Here is a 16,392-nt window from a genome sequence, read left to right as displayed (position 1 = left end):
ATGCTGGATAAAAGCTGCTGAAAATAATGTCCCAAAATCACAGCTTCTAAAATGCTTAAACCGAAATACCCATAATCTATCAAATTTCATCAATCAAGGGTATTAACCTTTCAAGAGCACTTTTTCTCTGAATTGAACAATATTCACAATTTTCTGGTCTAATAAATTTCTTTCGTTATAAGGAGAAAGATACTCCTTATAACTATACAGCAAAATGGGACATAATAAAAAAACCTATTATGAATATTTTAATATGAATATAATTACAAATATCTATTGTAATCCTTTAGGTCGATCTTCAGTAATCCTTGTTACGTTATATTAATAAATGTTACAGCAAGATTTATGTCAAGGGTTTATGGTAAGAAAAATTCAACAATAGAAAATAGAATTATTATTATTCAAATTTTTATAAAAATATCATAACAGTAACTAATTACTTACTAAATATTTTACATATCAAAACTAACAAAATAAGTCGTTTATGTATCTAAATTAGTTCAAGTTCAACTTGAAATGCTTGACTTTATTTTTTTTGCATTTTCATAATTACAGATATATTGATCAACAAGTATTTGGTCTTGACTAGATTTAACAGGTAAAAACGATCGTGAACTAGATATATAACTGTGCTTATTATTTAGGATTATATAAATTATAACTATCTATACAAATACAAACCAATAATCACAACCAAAAATCACACCAGCGTTGTCATCTTGTCACATTTGATGTCAATGTCATTGATGCTCAGTGTCTGCGGCTTCTTGATCCCTAGTAACATGTCGCCGACCTCCTCAATGCTTTTCCCTTTAGTTTCCGGCAATAGGCATGATATAAAGATGGTGCCACAGCCGCAAATCGCGCTGAAAATCATGAAGGCAACGCCGATCCCGAAACAGCTGACAATGTTGGCGAATTGGTTCGTGACCACAAAGGCTATGAACCAATTGAGGGAGGCGGACAACGAGCTAGCCATTCCTCGGACTTTAGGTGGGAATATCTCGGCCATTATTAACCAAGGTATAGGACCCAGGCCGATAGAGAAGAAGACGATGAACAGAGCGATGCTAACTAAGGGCAAGAAAGCAAGAACTGGCGATTTCTGTAATTCGCTAAAATAAAAGTAACAACCAAGAGAGGCCAAGGATATACACATGACGAAATCCGATGCTATTAGCAGTATCTTGCGACCGGCACGATCGACGAGCAGCGTTGAAGTCAGGGTTGCAATCACCTGCAATAGAAATAGAACATGAGACATAAAATACAATTTCACAAAACACACATGCAATAATAATAATAGTAATAATAATAATGACAGTAAAACATATACATATTACATATATATTAATCAAACTGTATTTTAAAATATATAGCCAAATAAATAAGTTTTGACGGTTTTTAAAAAAATTTTAAGCCTTAATGTAAAAAATCAGTAGAATGGATTTTATTCAAAATATTGTCCATCGTTAGCCGCGAAGTATCTTTAGACGCTATCCATGAAACAGGTCGCGACTCATATGTCGGAACAAGTAGTTATTTTGTGTAGTTAAGAAGGAGCAAGGTTTGAAGAGTACGGCGGGTAGCGTAGCACTTCCAATTTTGATGTTTCCAAGTATATTTCCACCGATTTTATATGTAGTCGCTGAAACATCCTGAAGAATAGCGCTCTTTTGCTTATATTTCAGCTGCTTTTCGAAAAGTGCTTAACTCAAACGCATCATTTATAGTCGATACAAATCCCCATTGTTGTTTATATTTTAGCATCTCATAGTATACCACACCAAGTTGACTCCATCAAATACAGAGCATTAGCTTGGAAACATGAATATTCAATTGTTGATGATGATGCATGACCAGGCGGTCTCCATGAAGGTTTTAGCTTTCTATTATCATAATGAATCTACTTTTCATCACCAGTAACAATAGGATACAAAAAACCAAAAAAAAATTTCATGGAAACATCATTTCATATATGACCAAACTTTTTCAATGAAATAATTTCTTGTATTACTCCCAATAATTCTGCATATTCTTATACATGGATCATATACATGGATCATCATCAAGTAATGTAGTCAAGTCATCGTCTTCAAATTTGTTTGGCTGTAAAGCACGTTAAAACCTCCACTTTTAAAATGTTGAAACCAAAATTCACATATTGAACAGTAACACTTTCTGTTGTAAATCATATAAAATTAATATATAGGCCAATATAAAAAAAAACTGTGGGCAGGCAAAGCTGAGAGAAAAATCCAAGATTCAGCTAACCATTGTATAAATATCTAATCATATCAATAATTATAATTATAGCAACCAACGGACCTAACAACAACAACAAATTTTATTATAGCACTCAACAAATTATTGACTTTATAGTTTTCTTTTTATTAATTGTATCACATGAGGTTACGGATACATACATAAACCGATTTTAGATTATTTACCCTTGAATAATTACTAAACCACTCTTGAATCTGATCTATACTGTTGATATCCGAACAACAAAATAAACAGTACATGGAATACTTACTGACGACACAGTTATCATAGCAAAAGAAGTTTCTCCGTCTAAGGCTGTAGAAAAAGTGTAATTAGCGATTAACAAGATCTACAAATCGATTATAGATTGAAAAATACAGCTTAATAGCTTCAAATCTGTCTGTAGTTTTGCATTGCAGCGAAATAACAAAAACCTATTATATCGCATGATGGATGCCCGATTTCTCAAGCAGAATCAGGTAAATACCTTGGAAATTGGAGTAACTTAAATTGGAAACATCATGTTAGACAAAAAGCAGAGCAGATTAGACTCAAAGTGAAGCAACTCTACTGGTTAGTCAGAAGATACTTGGCCTAAAATCAAAGATATTGGTTTGATCTGAAAATCAAATGGATTTGAGAACTTATCCAAGATTTCGCCTTGAAACACGAATGAAGATTACTAAATCATACTAACGTGGAAGCAATACAACTGCTGGACAGTGCGCAGGATGTCAGGAGATTGAAGCAAGCCAAACCATATGAACTTATATAAAGTGTATAACTTTAGTGTGAACTATAGCTATAAGTTATTATAATTTTAATAATGAAAGGAATATATATTGAAGTATTTTCTCGCACTCGTCTTGCCTGTGAATTGATCCAAGTACAAATGAAAAGTGGTAATAGATTAATTTATAATTAAGATTAAGCATACCTAATAAAGATGTTATAAAAAAAAATCACCAATAGTTACTACCTGTTTACCGACACATGTAGTTCGAAACTTAGTAGGAGCCCCTAACAGCCCTTTTCCTCCCACCACCAAAACCAACGATTTCAACCCAAAATCGGATCCGGGTCCGGACTGTTTTTGCTGCCGTCGGATTTTCATTAACGAATCCACCACACCCAGCGTCCGAACTCGTCCATACACGTACCCGATATTGTCTTCTATTTATCTATCATCAAAAACTCAGTCTCAGACCCCTCACTTGCCCCTCGCCAACCCCACCCACCCGGACCGTTTCGAGTGGCTGGGATTTTCCTTCCGGTTTTTCTTGCTGTCTCGCTAAGCCGACGCAACTCGATTGTTTATTGGCTTTGTATCGAAGGAGCAGAAATGCGAAGCGGCGACAAGAGCCGCAGCGGCGAAAAAAAGAGGGTTTGTTTGCGAAACAGAGACTGGCGCTAAGAAAATATTTGGATGGGAAACGGTTCAGGTCTAATGGAATAAATAGTTTTCGGTTTTAGTAAGTATTCGTTCTGGACGTGCTCCGGTATCACAGCTTACGTAATAATTAGTTGCTTCTGGATAAATCGGCGAGATTTTTCTTCGATTAATCAAATTAAAGAAAGGTTTCGACTAACAAGTCAATTGAAAAGTCGCCGGCCTACCATAGCAAAACACATTTTTTGCCAAAATTAATTTTTGCTTTATTCAAGCCTTCAAGGTTGATACACTGATTATAGTAACCCTCCAATTTTTCGATACCATTTTTGTAGTACGATTTGTCCTTCACTTCAAAATGGGCCTCAGTTCCGGCGCTCATCTCTTCATTCGACGAAAATATCTTCCCAGCGTGCAATCTTTTCAAATCTGAGAAGAAGAAATAGTCGCTGGGGGCCAGATCTGGAAAATACGGTGGATGAGGAAGCAATTCGAAGCTCAATTAAGGGATTTTTGACACGGTGCATTGTCTTAGTGAAGCAGCACCTTCTTTTTCTTCAAATACGGCCGTTTTTCGTCAATTTCGTGTTCCAAACAGTACAATAACAATATGTAATAGTTGCTGTTGATGGTCCTTCCTTTTCCAAGGTAGTCAATGAAAATTATTCCATGCGCATCCGGAAATACAGACGCCATAACCTTGCCAGCCGACTGTTGCTGAGTCCACTCAGATGACTGTCGATTGGACTTCGGAGAGAAATTATGGAGCCACGTTTCATCTATTGTCACATATCGACGCAAAAACTCGGGTTTATTACGCTTTATTATCAACTCGTCGTTGTTGTTTGTGAAAAGTGAGCCTGCACGGCACCGACTTTGCACAGAGTTTTCTCTTACCTAAATATTCGTGAATGATATAATGTATACGTTCAGTTGATACCTCTAGAGTATCTGCTATTTCATTAAATTTCAGTTTACAGTGATTTAAAATTATTTTGTGGATTTTTTATTGTTTTCGTCGGTAACAACCTCCTTTGGACGTCCACAGCGTTCAGCGTCTTCGGTGCTCATTTCACCACATTTAAACTTAGCATACCAATCCTCGATAGTTGATTTTCCTGGGACAGTGTCCGAAAACTCGGCATCAAGCCAAGTTTTTCCTTCAACTGTATTTTTTGCCTTCAGGAAGCAATGTTTTATTAACAGGCGAAATTCCTTTTTATCCATTTTTTACAATAACAAAAGTTGCTTCACTCAAAATGCTATAATTCACAAAGTAATCATCCGACAGCTGTCAAATTTATACACGCATCTTTTGAGAGTTAAAATATTTGGATTTAATTCTAGTAGCGCCATCTAAGTGCCATGCCCGGGACTTTTCAATTGACCTGTTATACAGGGGGATTACCTACTAAAGAAGCTGGGTAAATATCGTCTCTTTTTCGCTTATCAAACAATTAATAATAGTTAAACTAAAATTATAAATGAAGTATACCAAACGATTTCTAACTCTAGGAATGTTCGTCTTGTCGGTCGCAATGTGTGGCTGTCGACACGGTTGTTTGTCGGAACACTGACTACTATCTTTGTGGAAGGAATTCGCACTTGAACAGAAAACACTGACTGAATAAGAATTTGTTTATTTTATGGGTTCAATACGACATGTGTTTGACGGGAGGATAGACAAGATATTAGGTTAGGTAAAGGAAGTACGGTAGCGTTATGGACGTGGTACTTTTATAAGGGGTAGATAAAAAGAAAAGCGGGAGAGATGTCGTCGTGGTGGTACCAATCTCCCAGCGTTACCAACTTTTGAATTTATTGTAGATGTAAGAGTGGTGGCCTAAAGGGTAGTAGCGGTCACTACATAACAAATGTTTTTGATTGTATATCTCTGTCGCTGTTGGCTAATCAAATCACGAACCATTCAGCAGCAATCTCTGAAAGTGTACCGGCATATTCAAGTCTTAGTGTTTCCGTCTAACTCCGATGATAGAGCTATTAATCCCGGTAATCTCTACCCCTGGTAAGTATTGCATTGCAGGGCCAAATGGTTTGCGAGTTAATTAACTTAAAAAAAAACAAAATATTGACATCTACCAGATCGTCTACTATTTAAATTTCGACCTCATCCAGTTAGAGTAACCACAGGCATTCAAGTATAGTCCGAAGTAGCAATAACTCTCGTCATCAAGATGTATAATGTTTTGCCTATTTCACTTTGTAAATTCGTTTTAATGCCAGACAATATTTTCTTTCTCATTTTAATCCATTGGAGAAATACATACTGATGTATTAATCCTGCACTCGCTTTGCTTGTGTATTAATTCAAGTACAACAGAAGACTAGTAATAAATTAATTTGCAAATTTAGATTGTTCTAAGTATATTTAGTTTAAGATTTAAATAATAGTAATAAATAGTCCATTTGAAAGAAGATACAATGCTGTCTGATTCGTTCGAATATGTAACCGTATCAGTAAATATCTGCAAAATTCTTCAATAATTTAATGATAATAAGAGGTTATAAATCGGCAAACATTGTTTTGGCACATTGCTTGTTTTGGTAAATTTAAAATCACTACTAAATATTTATAATCACAAATATAGAGTAATCACTCTGCTTGGAAATGCCGAGGCCAAATAAATAGTCAGTCGCAAACAGGTTGCCTCTCTAATCAACAACATTGAACAGAAACGAGGTAACAGGGGCGCGTTCTTACCAGTAAAATGCGTTAGAGAGGTAATTATTTATACTATTAATATTTTATTATGTTGCAACTACACTGAATGTTACTATGGGCACTCAGCTATGGTTAAAATCTCTCAAAAAAGAAAAACAATATAATTTTGTGTGCATACCTTAGGTTAATTCTTTTCTAGTTCTATTCGAGTTTAAATAAAATATAGAAATATATAAATTATTATAAAAATAGTGCGTTTTTTTATATAAAAATAATAAATATAAAAAGACAACCCGGGAACATCCTAGGATACTTCCAAACATTAGATTTACAAGAATTTAAAAGAATTTTTTAAAGCATATAAATAAAATTAAGGGAGACTCGAAGACACCATGTTAAAGAATGAAGTATTTTAAACTGTTAATTGGTAAATATAATTGAAACGTTTAATTGTGTTATATGTACTTTACTTTTTTAGTAGTAGGCCTGAAAAAAGATAGAGTAGTTTAGATATCTGAACAATATAGCCGGCAATGTTTTCCTCCCTATCATTTATCTATCTATCTATATATATATATATATATATATATATATATATATATATATATATATATATATATATATATATCAAATCGAATTGTTACGTGAGATGCCAGAGAATAGTTACAATAAACATGTAGATTGAGAAAAATATACAAGCAAGAACTGTTTGCATATGTGGAAAGGAATATCGGATGAACCCACACACAGATATATGTGGGATTATGATTATGATTAGATACTGACAATACCAAGACAGGATCATGAGAGTGGAAACAACTACAGGTAATTTATAAAGTTATTTTATAATTAATATAAGATAACTATAGAAAATCGTATAGTAAAGTTCTGAAAAATGTACGTGCACAGATATGTATGTAATTGTTCAGAATATCTATGAGCATTTGATTAAAATACAGGAGGAGAGAATGAATACTAAGTGTTTTGCGGATATGGCAAATGCATTAGCGAGATGCAGTGAATAAATCTAATTTTATCAAGAAAAATCTACACAAGTAGAAACAGAAACTAAGGAGAAATACAGTCCATACATATTAGGAATATCTGACAAGAAAACGTACTTTACTGTATTTACAATTGTTAAATATGTGGATTTGGTCTCCAGAGGATACCATAGGTGTTTTAAAGAAAGGGTTCAATGTAAATATATTGAAATAACAAAGCAGCTAATAAATCCATTGATTTGTACATTACATACAAGAATTAAAATGAATATTGCATATATATGATGATTTAACAGTTCTAAAATAGTCTCATAGAATTTTAATTCCTCATTTGTTGGTGAGTTGTTAGTTGGACGTGGACAAAAAAGAGTAGAAATCATTAGAAAAAGGAAAGCCATGGGAGGCAAACTAAAGATGAGCTATCAGCATGAACGAGGTCGAAGAGTGGAATGAATAAGCAAAGAACAATGTAATTTTATTTAAAAATGTAGCCAAAAAATATTATTTTAATCAGCCTTGTGTATTTATTGTTTTAGTAATGTATATTTTGGGTGATAAATATGTACAAAAGATAAGGATTATATGCACATACGTTATAAATAAAGTAATGAAAATATGCCGAAGTTAAAATGAATATTACTAAATAATTTGCATAGATGGAATACTTAGACATATAGAAGAAATTATGAATTATTAACCGTACATTTGTAAACATTCTAAAGCATTGATAAATATTAAGGTGTTTAATGCAATAAGATATGTGTGTAAGATATGTAATTATATGATATTTTATTGTTTGAACCTTGTATCAATTACTTTGATTATTTACATTATAGATCTAAGTTTTGGATAACCAATAATATATTCAATGACTCGTAAAGACATTTCTTTAATATACATTTCCAAATGGTAAAATATATATTTTTTATTAATCTCCTAGAATTTCAACAACCTGCCCGTGGGCAATAAGTATTATTATATGATTTCAGTTATATAATATAATATAACTATCCTGACATGTAGTAGATCACTTCAGTAAGTGATCTACTGTACAACTTTTAATCTAAATCTTATTCTAGATTAATATTCTAACTTATCTTAAAGTGTATCCTAACTTATTTTAAAAATTATACTAGCTTACTCTAGAGATTATTAAACCTCGCTCTATGTGTCTATTAATCAGTTCGTATGGCAGTTTGCGTTTGAGCCTACGTATTTCGCTGTCATCGCGCACATTTAACTATTTGGCGAGTGCATTGAAATGCACCAATAGTCTTTCAGAGTACTTCGCACTAACACTCCGAATCACACTCGTTATGGGTTCTATGGGGATATCGCGCTGAATCAGTTTGTTGAAGATATAATATGGGGCGTCGACGATTAACAACAATTTACAATTAGCAACACTTTATTCTGGAACCTCTGGAGGATATATATGTTAGATTTGCTAGTAGTACCCCACAGTTCAATACCAGTCCATGGGCCTAAGTATTGACTTATACAGCAAAACCTTGTTACCTAATGATAATTTAGATTTACGCCCTATCAGCATTTGGTTTAGTTTAGTTTAAGCCCAAGTTGTTTGCGCTTTGTAACTATATGTTTTTTCCATGTCAAACGTCGATTTAAAAGCATTCCCAAATATTTAATGTTGTCTGCTTGCGAAAGTTCATGATTTTACGGAGGGACATATACTTCTACGGGTAGTGAATGTTACAAGGGTAGATTTTGTCTTATTTGCTATGATACACCACATTTTCAACCACAATACGACTTTGTTAAGATGAAGTTCGAGGTTTCTTGTGGCTGATATTGGATCCTCGTGTGATAATAAAACCGCTGTATCGTCAGCAAATGTTGCAACAATAGTGTTTCTTGAGGTCGATAGGTCAGCTGTATACAAAAGATATAACAATAGGCCAAGAACACTGCCCTGCGGAACACCCGAATATATTGGGTGTAGGTCAGTGTATTCGTCACCCTGTTTGACAATAAAATATCAATGACGCACGATTTTAGCAGTAGAAAGTGCGTATGAAGCAAAAGCTTTTTCAATTTAGCATGCAGTCCAATGTACCACAACTTGTCGAAGGCCTAAGAAATATCGAGAGATGCAGGGGAGCAATTTTTTTTTTCGTTTAAGTTTTTGTTAATTTGAATGTTAATTAATTTGAATCCATGTATATGTCCTATTGTCCCTGTTTATTATGGAAGTCAAATTGATGGTCTTGAATAATAATTATCTCCTCTGCGATTATTTTGAGTCTCTTAATGTATAATATTTCGAACAGTTTACAGATCACAGGTAACAAGCTTATAGGATGATAAAATTGTAAAACATAAATTACCTAATTGTATTCGTTATTGTTTAAGTATACATACTAAAGTCAAATATCAATTTCAAAATTGTTTTATTCCTACATTATCTATTTTAATATATAAAAATAAATTACTTAATTTATTATATGTTTATATTTATATATATGTTTATAACATAAAAGTAAAAAAAATCATGTATATTTATGTTTGATGCTCCGAATTCGTTACAATTTTGAAAATAATCTTGCTTATGATAATTTGTTACAATGTTCAGTAGCGTAGTAAAAACACTTATTAATTATGTTGTTGAATATTGAAAGCTAATGGAAAATAGATTTAAATAAATGCCATTCAAAAATGTGTGTGTTAATTATTGAGATAGTATGCGTATATTTTAATATACAGACTTTTACTATTTATTAGTATCAAATAAATGTGTGATCTTATATTGAAATACTGTGCAAACAAATTTTAGTAACATATAATTTTTAAATTATTTCCTTTACTTTATTATGACGGAAACATGATTAACTTGATAAATTGTGGTCGAATCTTGACCACAAATCACGAGAATAATATAATTTCCCTTATTAAGTTGATTTTTCCCAACAGGAAATGAAATTCCGGGGATATATTTAAAAAAATTACACAAACATAATTAAGCAACGGTATTCTCGATTAGATTTTGGCGGGTCCATCGGCCGTTTCCTTATCGGATTCGGGAATCGGTCAAATTTATTCGGTCCATCCCTCAAAAAAAATATTCCAAACACGTTCGTTCTCCCTGTCCATCGCCCCGAACGACCACTGTTCCCGTCTCCCGCTTTCCCACCTCCCACCTCCATCGACTGAGCGAGAAGAATCCCGGCACATTCTTAAAAAAATAAATAAATAACAGACCCGACATAAATCCTCTCCGTCCTGGTGACTGCTACGGGAAATATGGCTGATCAAATTTCACGTCGTCGCCATGGGGTTCGGCTTTATTCGGATCATGGAGAAATTTGAATGGATAATGGCAGAGGGGATATCCCGAAGGTCCCCGTCAATTAACTGCCCATACAATCAATCTGATTCGATCTCAAAGTTTGGATAAACGAACAGTTTGGTCCTAAATTATTCGAATGAAACAAATATATAGTATTTTTTTGGTTTTGCGTTGCCGGCATTGAATAATATCGAGAAGCAAATAGTATAATATTTAATATTATGTAACGTAAGAACAATTATTAACCGACAAAAAAGGATGACGTTCTATGTTCGACTATATATACTTTTATGTATGTTCATGGATTTTGCCGTCAACTGTGGACTGATTTTCAATATTTTTTTATACGAAAAAGTGTATTTCCGAGGTGGTCCCATAGAAACCAAGTTAGGATCTAACGATGTAATGCGAGGAAATTAAGGGAAACCCTCAAATTTAATAGGCACGTACAAAGTTTTCACATATTTGTTATCTAAAATAATAAGTTATTTGAGTATAATGTTATTGCCGAGCTGATGTGACAGAAGATACAACTACTCAACGCTTATGAGTTAAAGGATATTTCTTTGACTAGGATAAATATATAGGATAAACATTATGGGAACGTACAGACAATTAACTGTATACTTTGAAGTTATTTAGGTAAGCTGACGATGAAAGCAGGGATCAGACCGCTATACTCTTCATAAGTTTTTGAGGAGTTGCTTACAATTGTAATGTACAATTGTACTGTAGTAATGGTTTACTTACAATTGTCGTTCAGTGCAAAAGCCGTTCAGTTTACTTTTACTATAGTATATACTAACCATATCATATGATACGCGGAGGTCGCGGGTTCGATTCTCGGCGGGGGCAGTAACTGTTTGTCATTGTTCTAGTTTGGTTAGAAAATTTGTCAAATTATCTAGGCTAGGTAGCGGACTCCGGGACCTGGAGAATTCTTTAATTTCAATCATTGTTTCTTTTACCCTATTTTACCTCATACGGACTGCACCTTCACTTGGCATACCCCTCCCTACTCATCGTAATATTTAATAAAATAACAGCGCAATTTATTGAGTCAATATCTAACACTAAAAAAAGAGAAAGAAAATATTTTTTTAAATTAACTGGCTCAAGAAATTAATAAAGAACTCACTAGAAAACAAAAAATATTCAATCTTATATAAAAAAAAACATTTTAAAGCTAAATATGTACATAATAATCGTTATAATAACTAAAGAATAATAAACAAAAACCTTATTTAACCTATCTACTACTCGTATTTTATTTTTACTATATACACACAATTTAGCTTAATACCTACCTATATATAAAAACTTATTGATCTATTTACAATATTATTTTAACTACTACCAAGTGATCACTTTAAAGTCGGTACCAAGCCCAAACAATACAAAAATAATAATATAATTTTGTGTCATATACTCAAAATTAAATCACAATCAAAACAAATATAATGTATTGCTCTGTTGAGTGGACAACTGGTGCACCTCGTTCAATGCACACGAAAGCACAACAATTGGCTGGAAAGATTATGGCCTCGGTATTTTGGGATGTGCGTGGTGTAACATTCATTGAATATCTTGAGAAAGAAAACACCATCAATAGTGGACATTATATAGTGTTATTGAAGCATTTGAAAGCCGAAATTTCAAACTAACGACCGCATATGCCTAAGAAAAAATTATTTCATCAAGACAATGCACCGTGTTATCAGTCAATCAAAACAATGGCAAAACTACATGAATTGAACTTCGAATTGCTCCCACATCCACTGTATTCGCTAGATTTGGCTCTCGGAGACTACCGGCTGTTGGCAGACCTCAAAGGAATACTCACGCATGCAAGATATAAACCGTTCTACAAAAGTGGTATTTAAATGTTAAACTTGTGTGGCTTTTAGAGATTACATTGATGAATAAGGCCAGTTTGGAACAAAAAATGCGTTTACTTTGTTACGCCCGAGACTTTTTGGCCCATATATCACCAGCGGTGCACCACTGCAAATTGGAAACCCAAATGTTTATAAACCACCCCCGTAATTTGTGTAGGATGAACAATGAGGAACTGACCGAATACTCACAAAGAATTTTGTTGTATATGTGAAGTGTTAAGATTATTGAAGGCTACAACCATGAAACTTGGTTCTTGTCTTAAGAAAAGAGGTGTTAACTTATGTGTTAGCTGACAACTGAATTAACTGCTGTATAACTGATACGCCACTGATAATTCGATTTCTAATCTCATCATTTCATATTCATAATCAATCCGATCTAATTCAACCTGATACCTATCTATTTTTCTTGAAATTAAAAGTTTTAACTAAACATTCATCCCCTCATAAATCAATGCTTTCTATATCTATGAATACCTCTATTTCAGAAAATTCGACGTAGCAATGCAATATTGATCTATAAAGTGCCCCCTAAAATTTGCAATCCAGAATATAGCTCACTATCGAAAAATGTAAATAACTCTCCGCATGGCTTTTACACCTACGCTGTCGTCCTATTTTGACGTCAATACCAATTTGTTCGCAATGTGTTAACTTTTTTTCCTCATCTCAAATTAGGTAGAACCAGCCAGAATCTCACCCAACAAGTAAGTAATTAGTTTATTAGAGCAACGTGGGCTTGTTTGTAGATGATCACTGTAATCCTAAGCAGACTAACCGTAGCTTTCGAATAGTCTGTTTTTACCCCTAACATAAAGTCGGTTTTTAATCAAAAAAATTTTAAAAAAAGAAATGAGATATTACGAATTTAGAATATTGATATTAAAAAGTTTTTTTACGTAGTTAATTTTAATAAATATCTACGATAATATTATTGTAATTGATATTACAGTAAAAGACGTGTAAGAGCGAGTTATATTTGTTTAAATGTTCTCGATATTTTTCAGCTAAAACACAGAGAAAGACACGTACCATTCAAGGAAATCATAAATCGTTCCGAATATTTATGGTATTTGGAATTCCATCTCGTAGTTCGATATTTTAGACCTTTTAATTTTGGACCGTTTAAATGTTAAAAAAAAGTTTTTAACAATAATGTAAAGGAAGTAGGCTGGATTACTGCTTCTTTTAATTGTAGAATTTGTTGCCTTTGCGAATATAGAAATATTTACCATGAATGGCAACACTGTTGATATTCCTTCGGGGCAGTATTTGCCAGATGTGATATCTTAACACATCCTGGGGATGTTAGAACTTCATTTCTAATGACGCGATGGTTAGAGTCACTATGTTCTACGTATTAAATTTATTTTACTATATTTTGTGCCGACCAAGCTGAGTTTCATCACGTGGTGATTTGTTCAGAATATTCCAGTTTGCTCTTTTTAATTCCCATTTATTATTTATTAAATCTCCATTTATTAAGTTCTATATATTATTTTATATCTATTAGCGTTCATTTATTATATTTTATTTACTATTTTCTATTTATTATTTTCCATTTGTGGTTCTCTATTTATTGTCCTCTAGTTATTTATTTATTTATCCATTTATCAAAATCTATTTTATTCGACTTTATGTTACTATTTCTTCGAATCGTCGTATATTCACAAGGTTTCTTAAATTGTGGTAAATCAAAGATAATAGTTTTATGGTTGCAACTGTAAATATAAATTACAACTATTTTATAAATGAGAATCTAACGCCAAAGTGCGCCATATATAAACGCCAGCGAAAGTGCTTTCTGCTGGCCTTTGGCTTTCTCCCTTGTACACATTGCACGTTCATCATAGCTGGAGCTGGAGCAGTGAGTACACAATATTAATAATACTGTTTATTTTTTAATTTATTTATTTGAGAATTTAGTATCAGGATCATCGCGCATTACTTCCCTTGATCTCATTGTACGCCACTCTTGTTAGTTTTAGGACATAAGCCCATGTCATACTTCATCGAAGCACAGTTTATCATTGCTATCAATTGTCGCCATTATCCATTATATGTAGTTTGTTGGCTGTATATTGTTATTATAGTTTATTAACAATCGCAAACATACATAAACGCGACCAAATGTGGTTCCTGCTAGTTCTTGGTGACAGCGTATTTAGCGTGTTTGCCTCTGGCTTTTTCCCTCGTACGCATTGCACGTTCATTATACCCGGAGTTAGGAGAAGTGAGTGCACAATAGCAACAAGATCTCTTATTTATTAATTTGCTTATTTAAATATTAACTTATTTATATATTAGATAAATTTAGTTTTACAGAGAGTTAGTAGCGAGTACTACTAACCCTAATTGCAGGATCTCGTGCTTCTGCTTCCCTTGAACTCATTGCACGTCCATTATTATTAGAGTTAGGGTATGAGCTGGTACGTCATGCACATATGTTCATTCTAACATAATTTAACACTGCTATCACTTAACGTTATTGTATGTTTTATAATGATTGTCCGTCTATGTTATTCGACCTTTTAACCAGTCAAATAGGTTCTTTCGGTCGAGGTGTGGGAGTTTGTGCATTATCATGATGAAGAATAATGCTTTGCTGCCGCTTCTTTTTTCACATTAAAAAAAATTATTAATCGAAGCTATTTAATTTTAACCAGTGTTCTTTAAGATATTGTGTATTATTGATATTGTATTGTTCTTGCAGGACTGATATTAATTGATATAGTTCTGGAGACATAGTATACCATTGTACTAGAGGTAATTCTATATAAATCTAAAGATTTTTCGGTAAATTTTTATTGCAACTTCTGATGTTATTAACTTCTGATTCTTGTCAGGTTTCCTTAAATAATATTATATGAATACTTAAATGAGGTAATGAAAATATGCAGCAGTTAAAATGAAACTAACTACATAATTTTCATAGATGAAACATAGTACAAATAGAAAAAAATATTATATTATAAAATAAATTATTCACTATAAATTTGTAAACATTTTAAGCATTGATAAATTTTAAGGTGTTTAATTATTAATGTTATAAGATATGTGACTATATGACATTTTATTGTTTGAACTTTGTATGAATTACTCTGATTATTTATACATTTCTATATTGTAAAAAAAATTACCTATTTTTGTACATTATTGTTTTAATACACATGCTAAAGTCAACCATAAATATCTCTTTTAACACACAAATATGTGTTACTGCATTTATTATTCCATATTAATGTTTATAACAAAATGAATGAAAGATCATGTATACTTATAAGTGAATGATCTGAAGTTGTTACAGTTCTGAATAAGATTATATCACTTTAATAAATGATATTTTGTTATAATATTTTAATTAATGTTATACATCAAATACATATCGGATCTTATATTGAAAATAATGTGAAAAGAAGTTTTAGTAACATATCATTTTTAAATTAATCCCTTTACACTGTTAATGAAGAGAGAAATATGATTATCTCAATAAATTGTGGTCGAATTTCGACCACAGGGCTATCACTAGTATAAAACTAATAAAAAATTCTACCTAAATGAAAAAAAAAACAGTAATTCTGTAAAAAAATTAAAATCTCCTCTGTTCCTGTAAAAAAACACGCTGCTAAACTAAATTTCAATGTAAATGTAATTAAAGCCACTCATATTAATGTACAAAAGACCAAACTATTCAAAGGCGTTACTATTCGCGTATCTGTACATTGAAAATAATCGATTCGCTTTTATGGTGTGTCACACAAAGGCAAGAATTCGCATCGACAAGTGGGAATGTATTTACAAGGATTTCTCAAGGGAAATTCAGGAATTCTTGGGAAGTTTTGGAT

General features: G+C 32.7%; 1 protein-coding gene across 1 annotated transcript in view; it reads right to left on the bottom strand.

The window, feature by feature from the left end:
* Positions 1 to 379: 379 nt before the first annotated feature.
* Positions 380 to 16,392, bottom strand: part of LOC143199611 (facilitated trehalose transporter Tret1) — an 84,964-nt gene continuing 68,951 nt past the window's right edge. The window contains exon 6 of the mRNA XM_076409537.1: positions 380 to 1,237. Coding sequence (XP_076265652.1) covers positions 701 to 1,237 — 537 coding nt within the window. The 3' untranslated portion in view covers positions 380 to 700. The remainder of the gene's footprint in view (positions 1,238 to 16,392) is intronic.

Source organism: Rhynchophorus ferrugineus, unplaced genomic scaffold (assembly GCF_030347505.1).
Source record: "Rhynchophorus ferrugineus isolate W39M unplaced genomic scaffold, kcgeb_rfMv2 rfM7, whole genome shotgun sequence".
Classification (NCBI taxonomy): Eukaryota; Metazoa; Arthropoda; class Insecta; order Coleoptera; family Curculionidae; genus Rhynchophorus; species Rhynchophorus ferrugineus.
The sequence above is the reverse complement of the archived record's forward strand: the minus strand, read 5'-3'. Positions and strand labels throughout refer to the sequence as shown.